At 44.3% G+C, this 10,784-nt stretch overlaps 1 protein-coding gene across 1 annotated transcript; it reads left to right on the forward strand.

The window, feature by feature from the left end:
- Positions 1 to 5,904: 5,904 nt before the first annotated feature.
- LOC115401691 (leucine-rich repeat-containing protein 15-like) lies at positions 5,905 to 10,445 on the forward strand. The gene is made up of 5 exons (XM_030109984.1): positions 5,905 to 5,998; positions 6,070 to 6,326; positions 8,741 to 8,861; positions 8,927 to 9,062; positions 9,132 to 10,445. Exons 1-5 carry the CDS (start codon positions 5,942 to 5,944, stop codon positions 9,314 to 9,316), a joined length of 756 nt encoding a protein of 251 aa, XP_029965844.1. The 5' UTR covers positions 5,905 to 5,941; the 3' UTR covers positions 9,317 to 10,445.
- Positions 10,446 to 10,784: the final 339 nt, after the last annotated feature.

Below are 10,784 nucleotides of genomic sequence, written 5' to 3' on the forward strand. Positions count from 1 at the left end.
TGAATGAAGGGGACGTGAGGGAGGTCTAACAGGGGAGGAACCATCAACCCAAAGGCAACGGTTCTTTTTTCCAGCAGACGATGGTTGATTTGACTTCCCTGCCTGAACTGCCTTCTGGGGAATAAAGTGTGCTTCCAGCAGCCAGGCCTGACTGGCTGTCCTTACAATCAGCATCAGTCCAGACGGTGGTTTGGTTTCACTCCAGACAGCCTTCAAGCATTTTACACTTCAGGTGAAAGGCCAAAATAATACTGCTCTAAAACCCCGACGACACCTGCAGGAACTTTAAGATGTTCTGCTTTAGGGAAAGAAAAGGTGTTCTGGTATCTATGGTCTGGTACTTGTTCATCTGTTTTAGCCAGGCCAGGTTCTTAGATCACACATCAGAGTTATGATGTGAACTCAGTCCAGGACGTTTGGGTTGATCACCACTTCCTCACAACATGTGGAAAGACTGCCAGAGACCGATCACCATATTTAACCTTAAAGGTGCATTAAGGAGTTTTACAACCTTAAAAATACTTATTTTCCACCATAAATATGTTACACATTTTTAATGATGTGTACAATGTGCCCTGACATATTCATTACCAGTTCCTCTAACAGCGCTAAACTGTCTCTTGAAAGTCACAGTGCCGGTCCGGCTCCAGAGTTTTTTGGGGAGAATTTGAAAGGAATGACGTAATGCACGCTCCGGCTGGTTAGGTTTCGTTTTGTCCGCCATTACTCCGCCAGATGCTTAGTGAGCAACAACTGAGCAGGATCTTCCAGAAAGTAAGAACAGACTGGCTTCTAGCACTGCCACAGCTCCACACAGACTCCACCAGGGAGAAGAAACTTAAATCTTACTTGAGCGCTTCAAAAAAAGCGAGGAAGGAGTTCCCCTCTTCCGTGCACGCGAGCCACAGGGACGAGTTTTTCACTAATCGGCATTACGCCCAAGGCCTGCCTCTTTCGCATAAAACGTGCAAACTCCTTCATGCACCTTTAAAGTTATCTAAAAAGAGTGTATCAGGTTTAAATTTAAATATCATGGTTGCTTTATGGTGACTCAAAAGTCTAACAATGCCAAAACACACACTTCCTGGTTCAAGAACTTTCAGTTTCTGTATTTTAAGAATGAAAATTCACACAAAAGAACAATACAACAGTGTAGTGGTCACCAGTGTTGCCTCATGGTGAGAGGACTGAATGTTCAGCTCCAGGAGTTTGCATGTTTTTCCTGTATGCATGTTTCTGTCTCCAGGTACTTCAAGTTTTCTCACACTGTCCAAAAACAAGGATTTCAGGTTAATCTGGACAGTGATGGTTAAAAAGGTGGACGAGGGATCAGAAGTTCACAGGTTCAAACCCACAGCTGCTCCATCACACCTCAGTTTGATGATTGTGTCATCATGAACCAGAAATCTTCATATGGAGCCAGTCAACATGATCAGATGAAGTGAGGACACTGAAAGCCTTCAGGACTGGATTCCATATGAACACACAGTTAAAGAATATGAGAACAAAGGTCAAATGTGTCACCAGACACCTTCTCACCATGATCCATACACTCCCCCCTGCAGTCCTCTGGTTCAGGTGTCTAGATTCCCACCATGCAGGTCGTTGCAATGTTCTCTTTCTGCTTCTATCATACTTTAGATAAGATATTTAACGATTTCCTGTGAGCCATGAAGTAAAGACTTTACTGTTAAAATTGATATTATGTATTTAATATTAACTGCTGAAAGTGGATCTTCAGTTACTCTGCAAAGCATCCCCCCCCCCCCCCCCCCCCCCCCCCCCCCCCCATATTATCTGTTTCCTGCGTGTGCTGGAATGTCTGCTGTGTGAAATGAGAAACCCGAGTCGTGGAGCGCTCACTGCTCCACACCTGATCTGGTTTCACCAGGAGTCTTGACCTTGCTGCAGTGTCCTTGAAGATCTTTGACTCTCTGGCTTCATACAGTCAGACGTGCTCTCTGAGGTTTAAAATGAAATAAATAGAATAAATTTGAGCAAATATGATGACAAATTCACAATTGTCTTCTATTCAATTCGAGTCAATTCAATTTTATTTCTATACTTCCAAATCTGTAACAGGTCTCAGATTGAGAACCCATTAACAGATAAGAAATCCTGTAAAACAGGATGAAAAGATGAGACAGACGACCGATGCTTCTGGTGCAGTCTGGCTTCTTCAGCTGAATCTATTTACAATTCCCATAATATTTTCTTTCTTTTCCATATTCCCATATTTTCAACATCATATCAAAAACACAATCACGGTTGATCACAAACAGTAACAATTCAATCCTGTTTTCTTCTTGAAACAACACAATATCATTTTACCACAAAATATGATCTTACATCCAGTATAGTACTGCATTAATATGTTCCTCTTCACTCAGATTAACTGTTTTATCACTCAGATCAAATCTAAATCAATGAAATGTAACTTATTTAACCTTACTTTTCAGTTGAAATTAATGACACGAGTGTATTACTCTTAAATCTTGGGAAGAATGTATGAGCTGAAGACAAAATTGATCCATTTTTAACCATTTCAAACAATCATGCAAAGATATTACTGTAACTCATAACTTATTTACACAATCAACAACATACAAATCCATAAGAATGATATTTAACCTAAAACAAAATGTGCTGGAGCCATAAATTAATACAGAATTCTGGTCACAAAGGAAAAACTACAACGCAGCGCCATATTCTGCCACATGTGACGCACGAAGGAAACACGTTTCCCATTCATTCAAAAAACACGGTCAAATCTACTGAAAACATGAACAAACTCAAGTGATCGTCTTCTTCAAACATTTAATCACAAGTTTGAGTAAGTTTTATGAATATATTCACACTCTACTAACCTGTAAAACAGGATGAAAAGATGAGACAGACGACCGATGCTTCTGGTGCAGTCTGGCTTCTTCAGCAGAATGAGGAAGTTGATACTTCCGTTTACACGGAGAAGCAAGGCGCCACTGCCTCCTACTGGTGGCACTGAATAAGTGTCTCATAAATGTAATTGCCTCACATGACAAGAATTTTCTTTGCTCTTAGAGGAAGCAACAATTAATCATTTTGGATTATATTCACAAATCTACAGAAATAATACATTCAAAATAAACAAAACTTCATAAAATGTGACCGATATTTAATGAGCGTCACACAGTGCTGACTACATTTAGTCTAATAAATATTATTCCAGTTCCTGTTCTCATTATCCACACGGTTCTTCGTCACTGAGTGATCCTGCAGCTCATTTGCTTTGTGATGGATGAAACCTTTTAATTACTTTCTGCTGCTGCCTTGAAGACAAAACACAAGTCAAAATATTCTGGAGCTGCTGGTCGGAGACAAGCAACAGATTTTATTCCTTGCATTCCTGGACTGGTGGTTCGCTGTGGACACTGCTGGTGTGACGTCGTCTTCATCCAAAAATGATTCACCATCTCCGTAAGAAGATATAAGCTTCATGTCAAAGTTGAAGCAACTGGTGATCAAATTGGAGTTTACAAAGACATCAAGTTGACAAAGGCTGTTTGTTCTGCTTTCTAGTGTCATCAAAGTTTCACCTGCTGTTTGCACTGAGTTTACCAGGAAATCATGGCAACAAGTCACCTTCCTCTGATTTATGCCCAGACATCACATTAAAATTTACTGGATCTTAAAACTTTTCAATCAACAAATCACTGAACTGAATGTATTCATCAGTCATCCCAACAGAATGAGTCTCATAATATCTCTGAAAACTTGTTTTCACCTTAAAAAAAGAGTTCTTTCTGCTCCCAGAGAGAAACAAAGTCCAGAGTGATGTGAGTGTAAACGTATCCAGGAAAGCAGCAGCAGCATGAACACACACCGGCAGCGCTGATGTGTCGGTGTCCTCTGGATCTGGGCCATGATCTGCGGCTGCCACATTTCTCTGGACTCTGTGACTTTGCAGGAGTCGCAGCGCCGGAGTTTCACGCCCTGCTTTCACTGTCTGCTGGTGTTCAGGCTTCGCCGCCACGCCGTCACACTCCCGAGTCTTTAAAGCTGAGAGCCGCTGCCTGGGTCAGAGCACAGGAGGAATCCTGCAGTCTGGTCCGCCTGGAAAGAGCCCCGGATCAGAAACAGACTTTGTGAAGCTGGAGAATCAGAGTTTGGCGCCTGGTGGCCGGTTCAAGGCAAACCCATCTGACTGACCCTCAGTCCAAGCCAGGCCATCGGGAGGAAACCTGTGCTGTCTGAGCAACATTTGCAGGATCAAGAGTTTTTCAAGCGGGATGTCAGCCTGTTTCAGTCAGTATGAAGCAGCTGTGACATGAGCTCCAGCATCCTTCCTCCCGCCTGACTCCTCCAGTGAAATCAGCTTTAACGTGAGTGGGAGAAAGCAGCAGCGAGGGAAGTTATTTAAAACAATAATCAGGCATTTGTTTGTTTGTTTGCTTGTTGGGAGTGTCACCGCAGTGTGTAGGCACTTGATTTGTTGCTCTGCAGTCCTTTTGATGTTTGAAGGGATTGTCTCTGCACACGTTGGGCTTGAAATGGGATTAGCCACGGATGCACTCCTGATTTTCCACAGGCTTTTGTGTTTGGCAAAATAATTTAGGAAACTAGTTTTTCTGAATGTGCTGCCATTGGAAGTTCTAACTTCAGTGTTCCTGGGGAGGTTTTAGAGATTTAAAAGGTACAATATGTATTATTTTCAGTATACAACTCATCATCCATCCATCCATCAGCGTTCAATAACATGACTGCAGGGTGTCTGTATGTTAACTTTTCATTCCCCTTCTTTCATCGCAGCAGGTTGCAGTTTAACAATTCTGTCAAAGAAGCAGCTGAACTAACTACATTATATAGTGGATATCAATGTTTGTATTTAGTGCAAAGTGCTTTACAAACTCTACAAATTAAAGCTTCAACTTGCAGGGAGACTTCCCCGGTCGCCCGTCTTGATGCTGGCGTTGCTGTGGACGGTGCAGACGATGGACGCCTGTCCGGATTCCTGTAAATGCTCCAGGAAGTCCGGGCCGGAAAAGTCTGAAGTCAACTGTCATAAGAAGGGTCTCCGTGTCTTTCCCTCCCAGCTGCCCAGTGACGCCTGGATCATTCAGCTGGGTGAGCCATTCTGTGGATCACTTGTTGATGCTTGTCTGTAAAGCTGGACGAGCAAAGTCAAGATAAAGATTTCTAAATTCCTGTTCAAAACAGCCTCATTAGAGCACACTGCACTTTCAGTGCATTTCACGGTGGATCAGATAAGGAAAGGACCAAGAGAAACATCACTCAGGAGTGTTTCAGTGAAGGATTCGGCTGTTTTTACAGCAGACAAACTGCTGGAAACGGTTTTGTTTTCATGTTTGCCTGTGTTCACCACGGAGGGATTTAATGGACTCCGACTGAAACCCCGCCAGCTCAGGATGGAAGCTGATATCATGAAGTCGGATGTGTTTAAATCCAACCTGATTAAAATAAATTAGCCACAGCAATGCACTGTGATGGATGATCTGTCACAAGTTTGAAGCTGTGGGCAAAGAAAGGCAGAGATAATCAGAAAAGATCCACGCTCTAATCAGGAGGACGACACAGAAAATACCCAAAATAATTTAATAGTGGAGCCAGGTGAGGAAAAACCCCTGACGACAGTCACAGCAGCATCTCTGCTAAAAACTGAGCCGATCGGCCAAACCGCTTCTTAAACTGCATGAAAAACAGTTTTTATCTACTATAGATCAGCTTCTCTCTGTGTGTGTGTGTGTGTGTGTGTGTGTGTGTGTGTGTGTGTGTGTGTGTGTGTGTGTGTGTGTGTGTGTTGTTAATGACACCAGGGGAGAACGGCATCACCGACCTGAAGCCTCACACTCTGAGATCAGTCCCAAAGATCGAGAGTCTCAACCTGGAGTGAAACGCCATCAAGTCCATCCATCCTGGAGCGCTGGCCGGAGCCGAGCAGCTGATGCTCCTCAATCTTTTCGGGAACCACATCTCCAGCCTTCCGCCCCGAGGCTTCCAGGTAAAGAGCCGCCATGCAGGACCTCTCCGCTGAAAGCAGAAAGCAGACAGACCGGCTTCCCGTGTCTGCAGGAGCTTCTGAACCTGCGCTTCCTCATGCTGGGCCAGAACCAGATCGGCACTTTGAGACCGGAGATGTTCAGCGGCATGAGGAACCTGTCGGACCTGGACCTCCCTCTCAACGCGCTCACCCTGCTCCCCTCCGACGCCTTCAAGCCGCTGATCGCCCTCAAAGTGCTGGACCTGTCGCTGAATCGCATCCAGAAGATCTCCCCGAAGGCCTTCGCCGGCCTCAGACAGCTCCTCTTCCTCAACCTGGACAACAACAGGTGGCAGAAACTCGCTTCCTCCAGACTGTCACAGTTCCTCATCAGTGGTACTAAGAAGCACATTTTCAACTCTGCAGTTCAACCCGGGCTTTTCCCATCTTGATCAGAGGATGTTCACAGAAAAGAGGAGGAGTTTACAGCGTCACCTCAGTATTTTGGCATGTCAGGGTTCAGAATCCTCACTGAGCTGAATTTACTTTTAAAAATGTACTGTAAAAAAACCTCTCCATTGTAGTGCCTTGACCTGGAACAGCATAAAACTATTCAGCTGTTATCAGAAAACAAACTACTTTAAAGGGCTTACATGTGGATGAGTGGCGTTCACTGCAGACTGCTGACTTTTACTGGTTACTGTCCAAAAACTCTGATTTGGGCAAGCTGGATTTTTTTTAATTCATCTAATCTATTTAAATAAATTATTTATTTATCTATTCATAGATCTATTTGCGGTTGTTTTCTGCATTTCCCTCATTGACAGTGAAAAACAGAAGGACAAATATCATTAGATCAAAAGAAAGTCACAGATATGAAATCACAAACTGAGCCTTTATTTCATGAAATAAGAACAGAAATCACTTTATTTCCATTGCAGTAAATCAAAGAATGTTAAATGTGCTTACTGTTCAGATTCAAAATCCTTTTTTGACAGAAATAAAAGTAAAGTTTAAATGTTTTTTGAAGATGTTTCAAGCAATGTTTTTAATTGATAAATTTACATAAGAAAACTGATGAGGCTTCATTTCAACACAGTTAAAACACATAAGAGATTTATTTTCAATATGAATTGGTGAACTACTTCAAAAAAATAAATACAAATTATTTCTTGCACATAGATGACAAAAAAATTACATTCACATAATTTTAAAATGAAGTTTAAAGTTTGTGAAGTGTTTCAAGGACATCAGTGCAAGTTTACCAGACCAGCTGAACTGGTCTGTAAATAGAGTAAACAACAGAATAATGAACATCAAATAACATTTACTCTCATTTTCAGTGTCTCTGTTTTTAATCTTAAGCCTCTAATGAATAAATCAGTGTTGGTTTCCTGAAGTGAGGCTGGAGTCTGGATCCTCTCAGTCTGGCTGCTCTGCAGACGTTACTGCTGCTCTTCACTGAGACAGTTGTGCTGCTTTGACTTGATTCCTGCCGTCTGAGAAGACACTTTACCACCCAGTTGATCTGAAACAGGTGAAACTAAAACAGGTGAAGATCTTCTTTGCACAGAGTGACGGTTCTGAAAGACTGCATGATCCAGGAAGCAGCAGTGATTCCTCCAAATGCTTCTTCAGAACTCTGCTTTGAGACTCCAAACCTCTCACAGTGGGTGAAACGTCCCCCACGTCAGAGGTTTATGGATTTTACACACAAAGTGAGAGTCAGGTTCTCAGTGGAGAAACAAGCCCTCCCTGTTTTCTGACCATCGAGATGCCTCGCTGCTGGTAACTGACATCAGTTTTCCTGAATCAATCCCTCCTGCTCTCTGGAAAAGTCCTCTTGATTGACCAGTCGGTGGTAAAAGAGCAAACGTTTCCTCCATGAATGTGTCGCCATTGAAAACCTAATCCATGTCCTAACTTTCTCCTGATCAGACTCATCAGAGGACTTTTATGAATCATTTCACAGCCCAGAAATAAAAACTGCTTTACAAGAAGAACTAAAACATGAATAAACAAGAGTTTAGAACAATCAAAGCATAAAGCAGCTGAAGCCTCCTCTCTTCCAGTAGTTTCCTGTAACTCACACATTAAATCTCAATATTCATCTGTGTGGTATCTTTCACAAAGGACCTGTTTGATAACTAACACTCACTTCACATCCCAGCATGCCACCTGCTGCCCACCGTCACATGATCTGAACCAAGGAGAGTCTGACTGGCTTTCTGCACCAGTCATTCATTAATTGGTTCATTCAACTGCATGTTTTCAGATGTAGAGAGAGAAAATACACAACAAACAGTCCTGATGAAGCACTGAGCGCTGGAAACAGATGAACATCAAGGAAATCTATCAAAGGTCTTCATCAACATCACATTAAGAATGGCTCAAACTTCTAAAACTGGCAGTAACGTTTCTATAATGTTAAAACAGCGCTTCACAGAAAGAAATATATGTTGAACTGTATGAACAGCTTCAGCTTTTATTTGATGTTTTAAGAGGTTTTGGCTCCTCAGACGAACTGGATTTGTCTTAAAGTGTGTAGAAATGGTTCGCCTGGCTGTTCCTCTCAGGTTCACACAAGGAAAACTGAAGTATGATCACAAACAGCTTCATGTGGTGTGGAGCTCTGCTCTAATATCAGAATAAAAGACACAGAAATCTGTTTTCTGCAGAAATGAAAAACAGCAGATAGACGATAGATCAGATATTCAGCTCTACGCTGATGAGCTGACGTCTTTATTCTCTCTCTGAACCCAGCCTGAAGACTCTTCCCGCCGGCGTCTTCAGGCCGCTGCGCTCTTTGGAGATGTTGGTTCTGGACAACAACTTCCTGTCCACGCTGACGGCGTCGGCTCTGGAGGGTCTGATCAACCTGCAGGTGAGAAGCCCCTCATGTGTTCATCAGTTCACCCTGCAGCTAAAGCCCTCCGCCGTGCGCTTCAGGAGCTCTACGTGAGGAACAACCAGCTGGAGCTGCTTCCTGCTGACGTCTTCTCCAACATGCCCAGACTGTCTCAGCTGGCGCTCAGCGGGAACCGCCTCAAGACCCTGGACGGGACCGTGTTGGTGAAGATGCCCGGTAGGATGAGGACGAGCGGCGTCCGCCCCGCCGTCCGGCGGCGCTCTGACGTGTCTTTCTCCGCCTCAGGGCTGAAGAAGCTCGACCTCCACGACAACCCCTGGCACTGCGACTGCCAGCTGGCCTCCCTGGTGCAGTGGATGGGGCGGACCGCAGCCACGCTGTCTCCGCGGGACGCCGTCAAGTGCGTCAGTCCCCCGCAGCTCCGGCGCAGGAGCCTGGGCGGCCTGCAGGAGGACGCGCTGGTCTGTTAGACCGAGGCCTCCACATCTGGACCAAGAGCGCAGACTACTGGACTTCTCTGTTCACTACATTTGGTTCATCTCTTCTAAACCTCGTCGGGTAACAGACTCCAAGGTTTTGTCCCCCAGCAGCATAGAAGGGAACTCGTCCTTCATGTGACCAGAGGCAGTTAGCTCCTTTAACCTGCTAACAGCTGCACGTCTCTGACAGGAAACATGGCTGACAGAAGGCAGAGTGTGGCGTGGGCGTCTTCCTCTGCCGGAGATAAAACCGGAGCAAACAGGAACAACACCACAGCAACACGAGCAGGATGTTTCAAACAGCTGGAGACTGAACATCCTGAGGCTCACCTGGAAGCAGAGAGGGAGGCGGACGTGCATCAGCTGGAGACTGTAGGCAGCCCGGTCTGAGACAGTCTCCACTGGAAAACAACTCATAACACACTGTTTTTTACTGAAAGTGGAATAGAATTATTATATTCTACAAATAGAAAAACAAGGCCACTGAAATATATGCTTCAAAGCTGTTAAATAACCAGTGTGAGCCATGTGAGTGGACTTTTAAATCTGAAATTTCATTTTAAACTAATAAAAGAAAGAAATCACTGAAGGTCCAACACTGTAGACTGTAACAGTACAGGCTAATATTTAACGATCTGCTTGATGTTAATCCTGCTAAAGTGTCAAAAGCTTGGTTTTCAGTTGCATGAAGAGACTCTGGAAGAGGAAAGTTGAGTGATGCTGCAGCAGGTCTGCTCCTCTCGGTCGGAGCTGCTTTTCACCTCACAGAGGATCGGCTGGAGTCGGACTCCACCCGTCTGCTGTCCGACGCTCCAACTCCTCCGAATAGACCGACGATGGAGCGAGAGAGCAGCTTCAGGACGCCGACATGGAGGGTGGGAGTGAGGCGGGGGGAGGAGCTTCACCAGCATGGCTTCTCATCAGCAGAACACTGTTTCACCAGAACCTCCACCTGTTTTAAACCTGCTTTGAACGGAGACAGAATGAAAGCAGAGGGACGTCGAGGCTTTACTGGAGTCTGTAGCTCCTGGTTGTTCTCCATTCACCGTCCTTCCCTTTAAAAACCTGTTTCTCTTAAAGAACAAGGCCTGTTTTTACCATTCAGCCCCATAAGCAGCATCTCCACTGCTCACAGAATGTAAAGATTTCACGCTCTGCAGAGTCTCTGATGAGCTGAATTTAGACGGCGGTGGGTAATACGGCGAGGACGCATCAGGCTCTTTTCCTTTGACATGACGACTGTGTTGTGTGTGTTTTGTTCTCTGGCATTTCAGATTCCCTGCAACATGCGACATGCATTAAATATCACGTTTTATGCTTTGGTGCAACACCATGTTCAACATTTGCGCTCTGTTTAAGTTGAATTATTCAGGATCTTTGTGGACAGACGGGGAAACATTCTGGGCAGACAGAAGACTCTATACGCTGATGTTAATAAACCGGTGAGCATTTCACCTCT

This window comes from Salarias fasciatus, chromosome 15 (assembly GCF_902148845.1).
Source record: "Salarias fasciatus chromosome 15, fSalaFa1.1, whole genome shotgun sequence".
In the NCBI taxonomy this organism is placed as follows: Eukaryota; Metazoa; Chordata; class Actinopteri; order Blenniiformes; family Blenniidae; genus Salarias; species Salarias fasciatus.

Coding starts and splice junctions, on each gene's coding strand:
- LOC115401691 (XM_030109984.1), top strand. CDS start 5,942: ATGCTCCTCAATCTTTTCGGGAACCACATCTCCAGCCTTCCGCCCCGA. Junction 8,862..8,926: donor AGGGTCTGATCAACCTGCAG/GTGAGAAGCCCC, acceptor CGTGCGCTTCAG/GAGCTCTACGTGAGGAACAA. Junction 9,063..9,131: donor CGTGTTGGTGAAGATGCCCG/GTAGGATGAGGA, acceptor TCTCCGCCTCAG/GGCTGAAGAAGCTCGACCTC.